The sequence below is a fragment of the Phyllostomus discolor genome, chromosome 7 (genome assembly GCF_004126475.2).
Source record: "Phyllostomus discolor isolate MPI-MPIP mPhyDis1 chromosome 7, mPhyDis1.pri.v3, whole genome shotgun sequence".
In the NCBI taxonomy this organism is placed as follows: domain Eukaryota; kingdom Metazoa; phylum Chordata; class Mammalia; order Chiroptera; family Phyllostomidae; genus Phyllostomus; species Phyllostomus discolor.
Genome location: NC_040909.2, coordinates 41282700 through 41296778, shown reverse-complemented (window position 1 = coordinate 41296778; position 14079 = coordinate 41282700). Strand labels below are relative to the sequence as shown.

The 14079-nt window shown below is 51.9% G+C and overlaps 1 protein-coding gene across 16 annotated transcripts in view; it reads right to left on the bottom strand.

Annotated features, from left to right (window-relative positions):
• The window catches only part of ATP2B2 (ATPase plasma membrane Ca2+ transporting 2), a 450624-nt gene that overhangs the window by 62492 nt on the left and 374053 nt on the right, over window positions 1-14079 (bottom strand). For 7 of the 16 annotated variants that reach the window (XM_036030810.1, XM_036030811.1, XM_036030807.1 and 4 more), the window contains 5 exons: window positions 10958-11083; window positions 9333-9365; window positions 8098-8157; window positions 3048-3089; window positions 2074-2232 (listed from right to left, as the gene is read on the bottom strand). In XM_036030810.1, coding sequence (XP_035886703.1) covers window positions 2074-2232; window positions 3048-3089; window positions 8098-8157; window positions 9333-9365; window positions 10958-11083 — 420 coding nt within the window. The remainder of the gene's footprint in view (window positions 1-2073; window positions 2233-3047; window positions 3090-8097; window positions 8158-9332; window positions 9366-10957; window positions 11084-14079) is intronic. The other 9 variants (XM_036030815.1, XM_028517969.2, XM_028517968.2 and 6 more) reach the window with 3 other exon arrangements.

Sequence of the window (14079 nt, the reverse complement as noted above, 5' to 3'; positions counted from 1 at the left end):
TTTACCCCCCAAAACAAAAGCCACCCCCCAAAAAAAACAAACTATGAAAGAACACAAGGAAATTTTTGGAGATGGTGGCTCTGTTTAGTACCTTGGTTGTGGTGATGATATCATAGGTGTATGCGTGTGTCCAAACTCATGAAGAGGTATGCATTAAATGTGCGTTATTTTTTGGTATATAAATTATACCTCAATATAGCTAAAAGAAAAAAAGTGACATGGGCAGGTAAGGAAAGGCTACTTAAGCAAGGGTGGCCAGGGAAGACTTCCTGGAGAAGGTGATATATAGTAGACAGATGAACAATGAGAAGGAGCAACCAGGTGGTGACCTAGAGGAAGAGAGTGCCTAGCAGAGCAAACCAGTGAGAACACTTTTTGGGATGAGAAAACTGAGGAGATGTGACTTGCCCAAGGCCACAGGTCAGGGAGGTACTGTAGAGTTAGAAAATGCAGGTGGCGACCTGCTGGGATCCCCTGGAACCCCTTTTGCCAGTTCCTGTGCTCATCTCCATGTGGCACAGGTGCTGTGCAGGTGCCTCCGAGACTGCATATACTTGCAGCCTTCATCAGAGGGGGACTGCTCTTGGGCAATTGGAGTCTCCGAGTCAGGAATTACCTGGGAGTGCACCCCACCCCAACTGGATGGCCAATATCCAATGGCTGATGTGGGGGTCCAAAAGCCCCACCCCCTTCTGCGAGGTGGGCCAGACCCTGCAGGGGTCTTCTGTCCCAGAGCTCCCCATGGAGCAGATGGAGTCTGGGATTTCTCCTCAAACCTCAGCTGTATCCCATTTCTTCCCTGGCCCTGTTGTGTCCCTTTCCTTTTACAGGTTTCATCTGTGAACACTCCCTCCCCAAATCCCAAGCCCACCCATTTTCAGCTCTGCTTCTGGGAGATTTAGCCCAAGAAAGAAACAGAGGTGGGATGTGAACCCAGAAGCACTTGATTCCAAACTCCATTTTTGGCAGGGCCAAGGGAGTGAAGAGAGATGAGCGAGGACTTTGAGAGCCACGGGGTTGTTCTCCTCGTATTGCTCCCTGCACCTCAGGGCCACGTTTCCTGGAGGCTTCTTCATGGCGGGGATGGAGGAAATCCCTGTGTCCATTGTTCCCCCACCCCCACTTCCAGCTGTGGAGCCTCAGAGCCTGCTTAGTCGCTGTCTGACAGTCGCAGGGGCGGGAAGCCAAGCTCCCAGCAGCCGGGAGCTCTCACCAGGACCCCGAGTTTAAATATAGACAGCCAAGCCTGTAATTTGCCTCCCTTCTCCACACTGTGGTGCCTATAATTAGAGCCGGGAGACAGCCACGGAGGAGCAAGCAGCCAGGTGGGGAGGCCTTGGCGTTTGCCATGTCATTACCCAGGAGGGGAGACCAAGGCCGTGTCGGACGGGCAGGGCTCACCTTACAGCTGGGCTCAGCTTCCTGGACCAGAGGGGCTGTTACCAGCCTTCACCGGAGCTGCCAACTCAGTTGGGAAGCCCAGCTTATTGTGCTGGGGATCCTAGCTCTGCTCTCAGCCTCTTCGATCTTTCCTCTGCACTGCAGCTGGGTGGTCATTGTAGAGCTCCAATGCATCCCTGCTCCCCCCTGCTCAAGCCTTTTCCATGGCTTGCATTGTCCTTAGGATACAGCCTGCACTGCATGCTCTATACCCTGCAGGATCTGGCCCCTCTCCAGTCACCACATCCATCAAATGCTACACACTCTGTGCATAATCTCCTTCAGTCCTCATAACAACCAGTCAAGTAGGGACTAATGTGCATCCAAATTCCACAGACAAGCAGGCAGGGGCTCAGTTAGGGGGAATTATTTGTCTAAATTCTCACAGACTCAGCTGGACTAGAATGCAGGCAGTATACTCCTGGAAGCTCAGGCTTTCAGTTTCACTCTCATCTATAAGTGTTAACTGAGCACCTACTGTAGAAGGACTTGGATTGTGGTCAAGAAGGGTGGCTCTCGGGGACCATCTCCTGTAAGCCATGACTTTGCAGATGAGGCAGTTGGGGCCCAGCTTGGGGTAGGGTCCTGGCTGGGGTCCTATCGTGTGTGCCCCCTCACACCCTGCACACTCACCTGCCTTGCCGATCTGCACAGCCAGCTTGGTGAGTTTGCCCTGGAGCACCGACTTCTCCTTCTTGTGCATGTTGGCTTTCTTCTTGTCATCAGCGTCACCACCCTCAGCACTCTTGAGGGGTTGCATCTCCATGGCGGCCGCCCCATCCTGCTGTTTGGCTACAGGTGGCAGAGCAAGCATGTGTACACACAGACACACACAGACACACAGACATGCACACAAAGGTCAGCCTGCAGGGTGGGGATGTTGGCTCCCACCCTGCCTGCCTGGGAGAGTGTGGTGAGGTGCCACTTCCCCACCTGGGCCCCTGCATGGCTGGCACAGAAGCCCTGTGGTGGGGGTCTGCCTCTTCCAGCCAGAGACACTGGTCCCAAGGCCACGGCTGCCTAGGACCTGGAATCCAGGACACAGCAGGGAGTGACATGGCCACAGAGGGAGTGACATGGCTCTACCCTGGACTCCCCGCAGAGGTGGGTTGGAGTCCCCTCTGGGCCTTTTTCAAGAGGCTTGTTGGCTATTCCCACATCCAAACAAGACACACAGGCTTGGGCTTTACCCATTGGTCCTTGGGCCATGTTATTGGGATATTAATCACCAGAGAGCAGGGACAAAAAAAAAAGGGCTTAAAAGGTAAAAGAGAGTGTCCCCATCCTTGGGTGCTAGGCCCCTCCTCATTCAGAACAGGACTGGCGGGCCTGGAGCCCTACCCCTTATCCCTGAGGATCTCAAAGAACCAGCTTTAAGTTTTCAGCTAAACAGGCAGCACAGCTCAAAGGCTGGAGAGGAGCTGGCTTGCAGGTGTCCCATCCTCACCAGACGCTTCCATTTGGTCTGGTACCACATGAATCATGGCTACACCCCCAAAGGCATCAGGTAGCCATAGCTACAGCTGTTTCTGCCTCTGGCATAGCCCTCAGAACCAGTGGGAAGGGGCTGTAGGGACCACAGGGCCCGGTTAATGCAAAAGGGTTACCTTTGCTCTGGCTGGCGTCCACAGTGCCATCCTGCATTTTACCTACACGACAAAGAATTTTAACAGACAACAGAGAACAGACAACACACATTGGTCATCACGAAGACGCAACAGGGCCACAGACATTCATGTCACAGATGGAGGAAGGGCTACGCTGACTCCGTCCTTCCGCATAGGGATACTGGGGATGCCCCAGAGGCAAGAACAAAGCTGGCCAGCATGTTGGCTGCAGGGTCTGTCTTGATTCTCTGGGGGCTTGGAGACAGTGTTTCTGCTGGAATTATTTTGGCCCTAGGCATCTTACAGATTACACAACAGCTTTGGAGGATAAAGGGGACCAAGATTGGCTGGCAGGGAGCAGAAAGGGGAGAGTTCTCAGGTCCCTAATGAGTAATTTGATTGGTGCCTTTTGTGGGCTGAGAGAAGGCAAAGGGGTGGGGCGAGGGGGGAGAAACAGAGAGAGAGAGAGAAAGAGAGATTGATTCTAGAATGGGACATGGGGAAGAGTTTGGTTAATGTGTTCCTTAGTTCCTGGCTCCAGGAGAAATGATACTACTTTCTCTTTTTCCTTCTGGAGGGGTGTGAAGCCACGGCATGGATGACTCCATGCCCAGCCCCACTGAGAGTGACTTATGTAAAGGGTGGGCAGGGGCTTCCCAGCAGTGGGCTCTGAGGTGCCCCAAGGATGTCCAGGGGGCTTGGTGGGAGGATTCTGACTCCCAGGGGAAGCTGCCAACCTCCCCTCCATTTGCACGTGTGCTCCTCATTCTGAGGGTGACCAGCTGAGACCACACTAGATAGGAACGGTCAGATCAGTGGGCTCTAATGGGTGCCCCCCACTCCTGGTCCTGCATACTGGGCCCTGATGTTGCCTAGTGCTGTGGAAAGGGCTGAGTCTGAGGCTCCTCACCCTTTAATCTGGGCTGCATGGGGGGCCCCTCCACAGTTTGTGGGGTGTGTTAGCAGGGTGGAAAGGAGTGGTGGCTCCTGCCTGGTGGCTGAGACACCTGCTTTCACTTATCAGCACTGTGGACAGGGACATCCTGTCCACTGAGCTTACCCAGAACTCTGCCCTCGGGCCTCATCATCTCTGGAGGAGTCTGAGGAGGTCAGTGCCCCCTGGACATTTGCTGCAAAGGGGATTCCCACAGCTCAGGTTTTGGAAAAACCCACCAAGTGCCAGGTGCATACATGACCTTCATGATGTCATCTAGTCCTCACCACATCCTCACAAGGTTACAAGGGTACTCTTGTACTTATACCCATTTACAGGTGAGAAACTGAGGCTCAGAGAGGGAGAAAACCTGCCTGGGACTCAGTGGGTAAATGGAGAGCTGGTCCCAAAATGTGTGGATGTTTCTACCCAGTTGGGGAGAACACAGCCACTTCTCAGCCCCTCTGAATGCCCCAGGGGAGGGGCGTTGAGGTGGCACTGAGGGGACTGGGCTCCTGAAGTCCCTGCTTAACACCAACTAGCTGTGTGGTGTTACTTCTCCCAGCCTTTGCTCCCACCTCCGTAAAATGGGGATGCAAGGTTCACCTCCTGGAATACCTAAATGTTGGATTAGTAATAACCACTGGGCCATTCATCAGTCTTTGTGACACCCTGCAAGCCAGGTGGGAGGGCTTTTCTCACTCATTTTACAGATAAGGAAACTAAGGGCAAGGAAGGGTCAGAGGCAGCTCTCTTATGGAGCATCCTGCCGATAACCTTGTGGCTGCATGATGAGTTCCATAAGCAGTGCCAGCAGCATCACCACAGCCCCGCTGTAGGGGCTCGGGCGGGGCAGGGGCTTTCCTGGATCCCAGACCCACACTCTCTCCAAGGAAGTGCAACGTTCTCCCCACAGCCTCTCACAGCAAAGGCTCAGTGGGTTCAAAGACAAAGGTCCCCATTGCTCTACTGTAAAATTCTTTCTAACAGATTTAGAAACAAAAGAGAAGAAGGCCTTTTAGAGTAAACAGAAATGAACTACAACAATTATTTTAATTTAAAAAAATAATTTTATGAGCTGGGCTAAAGGGCACCAGAGGACTCCGCTTCAATAGCTGCTTTAGATGGCACCAAGGGGACTTTATTTGTACTGCATATTATCAGAGGCAATAGCCTGTGTGTGTGCCCATTAACCAAGCTAGCAATTTCCTCTTTTATTTCCACAGTGACCACGTGGCCAGAAAAATCATTGCTGATGCATATGTTTGAGGAAGGGAGTGGTATCCTCGGGGTGCTCTGATGCAGATGGTCTGGTTTCTCAGAAGCAAGGGACTTATTGGGGGCTCTCCTTAGCTAAATGGGTGCTCATCCGGCCCTGGCACTGTGGCAGAACAGCCAGCTCTAGCCGCATGTGTGACCTGCAGAATGGGCTGTGTTTCAGGGGAGCTGGGATGTAGGACAGGACCCAAGAGGGGGAACTGGGTGGAGACTCAGAGGTCCCTCTGCATTAGATGCCAGATGCAGCTTTGCCAGATGGGTCTGTTCTCTTCATGCATTGCCAGGGACATGGGTGTGAAAGCATGGATGTGGGGGATTCATGGAGAGGTGACCTGAATCTCTGGGGAGACAGACCACTAAGCAGGAGACCTGGGAGATGTCACTTGTCTTCCCTGCTTCTCCGTTTCTTTCTCTGTGAAATGCAACAATTTCAACCAAGGCAATGCTTACAAAAAGCACCCCAAAGTGCCCTGTAAATGTTTGGAGTGATGTATAATTAATTAATCATGACTATAAGAGACATGTTAAGTAGTGATTACATTTATAATTATAAAAGAAATAATAAAATAATAATGGCCATCATGAGGCCTTCAAGATAAACAGCACACAGCCATCTTCAGCTGGGACGGGGTTTGGGGAGTAAAGGTGGAGGGAACACTGCCACTGAATTTGTTTTCTGTCTCCAAGTCATCCGGATTTGGCTCAGAGGAAGGAGGGAAAAGGAATAGCTACTTCTCTCATCACACCCCAGCCCTGTGCTTCTCAACCTTTAATGCTTGGAGCCTGGAGAGCTTGTCAGAATGCAGATTCTCATTTCAGTAGGTCTGTGTGTGGGGGCGGGGGTGCTAAGATTCTGCATTTCTAACAAGCTTCTAGGAGATGCCCAGCCTTCTGGTCCTCTGACTACATTTTGAGCAGTGGCTTAGAGCACTGTTTCCCAAAGGACATTATGGGGCATACCAATCCTACAAGATTCAGCCAGAGAGGGTCCTGCAGCCCCGTCAGCCTGGGAACCCCTGCGTGGCTCTGTATCTGTCCACTTCACACCAGCACGTGCAGGCAGTGAGCAGTCCTGCCACGAGGAAGACACCAATTCTCTCCAGAGGCTATTAAACATCTTTGATCACAGGGTCATTTTCTTGGGGCTGGGGGGAAGGCCTCTTAATATTCATGTGAAGTTTACAAGACACACTCCATTGAGAAATCCTGAATCAGGAAGAGGAACACGCACTTTAGAGCCAGTCAGGCCTAGGTTCAAATCCCAGTTCTGCTACTCTCTAGTTCTGTGACCTTGGGCTAGGGTCTTGATCTCCCTGAGCCTCAGTTTCCTCATCCTGAAAGTGGGGATAATAAACTGTCTCAATGGGTTGTCATGAGGATTACATGAGATGGCAATCATGAAATGCTTGCAAAGTGCCTGGTGTACAGTTGGTGGTCAAGAAATATCAGTTCCCTGTCTTTTCTGAAGTTTTTCTTGGGATACATGGGGTTTTCTGCTACAGTTTGGATGTGAAGGTGCCCCATGTTGGGAACCAGCCAGCCCAGATGCAGGCTCTGGGGGAGGCAGGATGTCACATCCTGTTTCCTTTTCCTCCAGGCTGTGGGTTTGCCTACCTCATTTCTCCCTGCCATCCCTCGCCACCCTTCCCTGACGCATGACACCTCCCACACCCCAAGCTGTCTTCCTTTCTCCTCCTGTTCCTGAAATAGACCCACACCCAAATTAGCCCTTCTTGGCAAAATTCTGTTTGCAGAAGTGTCTTGCCCAGCTCCTGACATCTATGAGGTGCTTCCAACCTGGGTCACTTTGAATCCAGGTGGCTCAGCCAGACGTCTGGGGCAGGATGAGGTGGGATCAACCTCCATGTCTCGCAGGAGTGGTGAGGAGTAAACGCTACAATGGAGGACGAGAACCCCGGAGCCCGGTGCCTGGTATGCAGCGACGCTGGGGCACTGGCTTCATGACTGGGCCCTAACAGCTCTCAGCAGTTCAGGAGCAGACTATCATATTATCTAATTTAGGGACAGGGAACATAACTGAGTAGCAGAAGACTCATCACCCTGAAGATGGGAGGGTATGGATAGAAGAAATTTTCTAAAGGTTTGGAGGCAAGCGCGTGGAACTCCTCCCTGCCTGTGAGTGAGGAGGTAAGATGCAGACCAGGTACAGTGGCAGCACCCTCCCCCTGAGGGGACATTCAGAAGGCAGAGACCCAGGACAAATGCTCCAGCACAGGCAACAGCGAGAAACACCAGTCCACATCCGAAGGCCAGAACAAGGCCCGAGCCCAAGCGAAACCCCTGCCCGTTCGCTCCATGAAAGAGAAGAGGAAGAAATGTCTACCAGTGGCTCAGCCATGCTATAGGGTGGGGCCAAGGAGCTGAATCCTGGCCTGGGTCCCCCGCCTCGATGTAATTTTAGAGTCGAGGACTGGAGATTTCACTGGGGACCCAGAGGCCAGCTTCTGCCCAGGTCCTGACCCCAGGCCTTCTTCCCAAAGCAGGGGCCAGGAACATACTTAGGAGAGGGCCACACACGTGGGTCACTGCTTCTTGGGGCCAAATCTGAAGATGGGGTACGCTCCCCTTCAGGACTCCACTGGGAGTCAAAGGCCCCACGGGAGCCATTTTGGTGCTGCAAGTGGGTACAGAGCCGATTCCCGGTGGTGGCTTCTCTCTTAAGCGCCTGCCCCATGTGAGAGGACGACTGTCCCGGAGATGTCCATGCACATCCAAGATCTGTGCAGTCCAGAACAGGGAGAGGCCAGCCCAAAGTTGGGGGTGGGGGAGAGAGACACCCATCCACCCAAGACCGAGAGCTCGCCATGGGAGACGTACCATTGACTAGGCTGGTATTTGCACTATCTGCAGCATTTGAACCTGCCGCACCATCGGCCGCTGCGGGGGTGGGAGGGATGGAAAATGCAGTGTGTCACAATGGAGAAAAGCAACAATGCAGAACAGCAACAACAATAAAGACATGAACAAATTGTGGCAAATAACATGACTATATTCTTAAAAGAAAATCTCCGTTGGAGATCAAGAAACTCAAATTTGGGGTTGGGAGTGAAATGTTTTCGTAGAGATGCCACAGAAGTTGGGGGGAAAAAACTCAGACATGGAGGGTCTTTGAAATAAAACATGGAGGATGATCAATGTGGTTAGGCGGGATGGCACTATTCTGTGGTGAGGGTCCGGAGTGACACACCCCACGGGCCCAGCAAAGCCGGTGGGTCCCCATCAGAGAGGGTTCTATGAGGAGAGGGGTTCTGGCTTCCTGTCAGGACCAGAGGGGCCCATGGCAGGGAGTCAACTCAAAACATTCAACAATCGGTGCACTGAGGCACTGGCCACTCTGAATGGGTTTTGCCATGACCACCAACCATCACATGTACTGGCAGGACATCCATCAGCGGCAGTGACTTAGCAGGATTCATGCCCTTGACTCAGGCCACCTCCTCCTTCCTAACCAGCACTTGAAAGATTGCCTTGGTAACCCCATGTGAGATGCCCCACCATTTAAAAGGTGACATCAAATATATCATATTCTGTGCATGAGACAGAGAAGGTATTAGCGAGTTTTCCTTAATTTAGAAATTAAAAATAATACGAGATGGTCAAATTCATTCTTGTTGTTCTTTCTTGGGGTGGGAGAACAGGTTCTGTGGGAAGGAGAGTGAAGAGACTGCTGGGTGAGGTGGACATGCTGTGGGTGAGTGGGAAGCCAGCCAGGCTCTGTAGGGACAGGTCGGGGAGCAGGGCTGTGGGGTCCCATGGTGACAGGCCCTACATGTATGTGTGTGGGGCTGAGGGCTGTGTGGAGATGGCAGCAGTGCCATTGGCATTGGCCTGCAGGATGGCACACCGGAGGGGCAAGTAGGCCGAATGGGGTGCCGGCTTGTCCTGGGAGGCTGGCGTCACCTGGGACACAGCTGAGGCTCTGGCAGGGCAGAGCCCCTGCAGTCAGGGAGCATTGTCCAGCTGTGTGCTGGGGTCTAGGGCCCAGGCTCAGTGGTCAAAGGCTGCCGCTATTTCTAGAAGCCCCATCTACCCTGAGGGGTGTCTTACTGTACCTGGTAGCTGAAGGCCATCCCCCTTCTTCACACCTGTGTGATGATTTTTGAGACATATTAATGAAGGAGAAGCACACACTGCCTCATCTGTGCGTACACACACACACGTACACACACATCCTGGCATGCCCAGGGCCATCCTGAAGTGGGGACCCATGGTTGCCGGGCTTTAAGCAATGTCCCTGATGGAGGGGATGGGACCGCAGTGCCGAGGGTGCCCAGCCCCAGCTGTGCTGCTCATGGGGGGCTGAGGGGCGGGGCTGCCCCCCATCCTCTTCTGCTATGTCTCCTCCACATCCTGCCTCTTCCCTCTACACTGATGTCCTCATCTGTTGGGGTGCAGGTAAATATTGAGTGAGGGACCTTATCCTGTGCTTTGGGGCAGGAGAGGCCTGTCTTTCCACTGGCATTTTAAAAAACACAGGTCAAGCCTGTGGGAGCTTCTGCCCCTCACCCAGGGCCCAGTGCGGCCAAGGACATGGGCAAAGGTTGCTGCATCCTGCCCAGCTGCCTGCAACTTGGGGCCGCAGCAAGTCATAGCATCTGTGTCACTGTGCGGACACTGTGCTGACATTCTCTGGGCCTCTTGGCCAGGACTTTGTCCTCAGTTTCAAGCTCAGCTCTCCTCTTGCTCTCCAGATATGGATTTCACAGAGTTCACCTCAGTTTCATTGTTCCTACTGGTGGGATAGCCAAATCTTAGGGGGATACCATTACAAAGTGGGTTTCACCCTTGAGGACAAGTAACCTTTGATTGTGACCCAAATTCTGCACAAGGTTGACCTCTGAGAGCTGGAGATAGCAGGGCTGCCCTAAAACTCAAGGACAGGTTAGTCACCTGCCATCTCATCTCCTTACTCTGGACTCCAGGAGGTCTGGGTGATGGGGACCCTCCTCTGGATTTTGAGGAGGAGACAAGAAAAAAGACTAAGGATGAGAGAGGGGGGCTGTCCTGACAAAATGGAAGTGTTGGGCGAGAAGCCAGCTGTACTGGGGCTGGAGGCCTGGGCTCTTGTGTCTTCTGAGCATTCCTCCTCTGCTCTGAAGGCACCTGCAGCCCAGCATGGCAGCTTGCTGCGTGAGGAGGGCCCAGGGGATGAGGAGTCTTGTTTCCAGGGAGGAGCTAGAACCCAGATGAGGCGGCAGCACCAGGGGCATCTGAGAGGGGCTTACAGCAGTTGACTTGGAGCCACCTTCCCCAGAAGCTCCTGTGCCCACATCTGGGGAGAATCAATGATGGGTGGGTTCGCTGCCCAGCTCAGAGCAGCTGAGAAGAGTGGAGGGATATCCGGGTGGGGATTTCTACTAGTCAGGAGTGATGTCGGGACCAAGTCACGCTTGAGGTTGGAGACTCAGCAAGTGCTCAGCACCCTTGGCCTGGCCTGGAGGGGAGGAAGGGCTTCCGTGACATGACTGGACAAGACAGAGACTGGGACAAGACCCTGGAAATGGAACAGACAGAACCCTCCTGGTATGCGTAGGGCCTTGAGGATGCAGGAGGTGGCTGTTGGCACAGGGTGTAGACATAAAAGGCACTTAATAACTGTTTTGTGGAGTGAATGATTCAACAACAAAAAAGTGGCCTTAAGAGCTCCTCTTCTGGTTTGCAAGGGTGTTGGGCTTACCTTTCTTGTCTTTCTTCTCTTCCTCCTCACCGCCAGCCCCCAGCAGGGTAAAGATAATGCCAGTCTGGGAGTTCACACCCACAGCGGTCACCACCATCCGTCCAGAGCCCTCCATCACATGGGTCCCTGGGGAAGGAGATAGAAGCCAAGTTAGCATTGCATGGCCCAAGTCCCCTCCCTGAAGGAGTGGAAGGAACTCCATCCAGAGTCTGCTCCTGGCAATTTGCCTGCTGAGGTCCTAGGGCACTGCCCATGCTTAAGGTTCAAACTATGAACCTTTTAGGATGATTTCTCCCTGGGACAGCACTGTGATGGGCCTGGGGCTCAAACACTGCTAGTCCTTGGTTCTCAGGCCCCCAGACGGTTCAGACCTACCACCTACCACCCCCTCCTGCAGTGTCTCTCCTCCCTCCCCCTGTCTCGCTTCTCCTATTCCACCCTTACAGGCCAAGCAGGGACCACTCTCTCTTTTCCCTGTTGGTCTAGGACCAGACCTCACTGTGCTTAATTCTATAACCAGCAAAGAAATGCCAACTAAGCTGTTTATAGGACTGCTTAAAAGAGGGTCCACCCTCCTCCCAAAGATCTAGGGAAAGAACCCAGGGCTTTCTGAACTTGCGTGAGAAAACAACGACATCTTTATTTTCACAAACATCTAACTGAAAAGTAGCATTTCTCCCATTGCGAATGCAGGCAACAAACCCCAGGAGCACCAGTAGCACCCCAACACCACTGCACGTGTTGCAGGAGTCATAGGTTTTTTTCTTATCCCTTGATAGCTGTTGCAGATTTCATGATGCTCACCCTTACTTCACGATGCGGCAGTTACTGAGCTGACTGCTGATCTTGTCATTCAGTGTACTAATGAAGAAGCAGGTACACTATTGTACCACATCTTTTATTACTTTATTTCAATCTCGCTGTTGTCCTTTGTAATCCGATGTATTTTGTTTTATGCATTTCACAGTGTTAATCTGAGAAGGGGTGGCACATGACAGCACCAGACTTCCCTCGGCACCCATGATGCAGGAGAAGTTAAGAACTTTCCTAGAATTTTGATTTCTCACATTGGGTTCCAAGGGGCCCAGGAGTTTTTTCATTGGTGCAGCAGGAGCAGCTGTAGGGGGTGGGGCAAAGGAGGCCTTTGGTCAGAGTGGCTCCATTTTTATGCACTTTTGGGGTTTCTGTGTTGACTACAGGGCCTTGTTGCTACTGTGTGGGTCGGGGAACAACTTGTCCAAGACCACTCAGGGGTTTGAGGCAGAGTGAAATAAAATGCAAAGGCAAACCCACTGAACAGGTGATATATCGATATAATAAAATATTATTCGGTCTTAAAAGGGAAGGGAGTTCTGACATACTACCACGTGGATCAACCTAGAGGACACTACGCTAAGTGAAATAAGCCAGTCACAGAAAGACAAACACTGTTTGAGTGCATTTACATGAGGTCCCTAGAGTAGTCAGATTCAGAGACAGAAAGTAGGACCATGAGTGCCAGGGGCTGGGGAGAAAGAAGGGGGAATTTGTGTTTAACGGGGACCAAGTTTCAGTTTTACAAGATGGAAGGAAGTTCTGCAGACGGACGGTGGTGATGGCTGCAAAACACTGTGAACGTGCTTGCTGTCATGAGACTGTACACGTACTGGTTAGAATGGTCAGTTTTATGTTATCTATATTTTACCATGACAATAAAAATTGAAAAAAAAATATGGGGCAAAAAGGGAAACCTGCTGAAGCTGTGGCCTCACTGACGAAGCGAGGTGACTGCAGCGAGAATGGTGGGGACCTGGAACAGGAGACAGACAGCAGCTACGACAGCCCAGGACTGATGTCACAGGACTGCTGGCCCTTCCCCGCCCAGGCTGGTGTTGTGGACACACGGCTACTACGTCCTCCCTAGCGACTCTGTCAGAACAGATGCATCCCTCACAGAAAGATATCTAATGGGCAGGGAATAGTGGGGTGGGGGACCACAGAATGAACCAACTGGGTCTGAGTGGTGTCACCGGCAGAAGGCTCAGGGCACACCTGGGGAGCCCCCCTCAGTCCTGCTGGTGGCCACTCTATTTAGTAAAGGATAGTTGGGTGCCCATTTTTCCCTGATTTTAATTTTTACCACTCTGGGTAGTAAGCTCTCTACAATACAGCACATACTTCTCTCTTCAACAGAGAAGTAGGAATCTGGTCCTCACCTGGGGCAGTGTCTCGGGGTGTCCTCAGGCCGCAAAGCATAAGAACTACACTGGGTTTGCAAGACAAGGTCTGAGGGGCCCAGTGGCTATGAACGCTGAGCCCCGACACTAAATGGCCGGATGACTTGCTGCAGTTCTGCTTTTCAGGGTTTTTTCTTCTTTCCTTTCAAGACTGACTGCCCCTTCTCCATGTTTTCAGGGTAACTTGTCTCTAACAATTTCTCTTTGTTTTCTAATTTGCTTTAGACTTGAAGTCTAGGTTAATAAACTCATTAGAATTGTATCTGAAATAAATGGCAAGGGTTCTGAGTCAGGACTTGAAGAATTTCCTTAAAGCAAGGAATCTATTGTCACTTTACAAGAGGCTTTGCCACCCACTCCCTTTGCCTCTAGGGCCCGAACATATCTTAAGATGGCGGGAGTATCTGTGTGCATACACATGTGTGTGGTGTTCTAGACTCTTGGCTCCCAGTGTCTCAGGATCTTAAAGTGCTTGACAGACAGACACTCTCCAGTACGTTCCTTTAAGGCAGGAAGAGGTCAGTCTGTCCACCCATGAATGGTTAACTAGGTCATGGAGGCTCCCAGAAGGGGCATGAAACCCACAGACCTGTAACAGAACCCAGATCCTCAGATGGTGAGCTCCCCTGTGGCTTCTTGCCCACTCCCAGAACAAAAGAACAGTGCTTTTTGGGCAGGGAATAGTGGGGTGGGGGACCACAGAATGAACTTAGACACCGATTCCAGCCCAAGCAGCTGAGGCTGGAATCTTCCCATCACAGGCAGACTCTGGGGCCTACCTGTCCCCCAAGGGGTACAAATAGGGAGAGCCAAGGGCCAGTAATGGGACCCTGGATATTATGTTAATTTGCTGTTAAAATGCTCTATTGTGCACCAGCTTAGCTTGTGTATGGGCTGTCAGAAGTG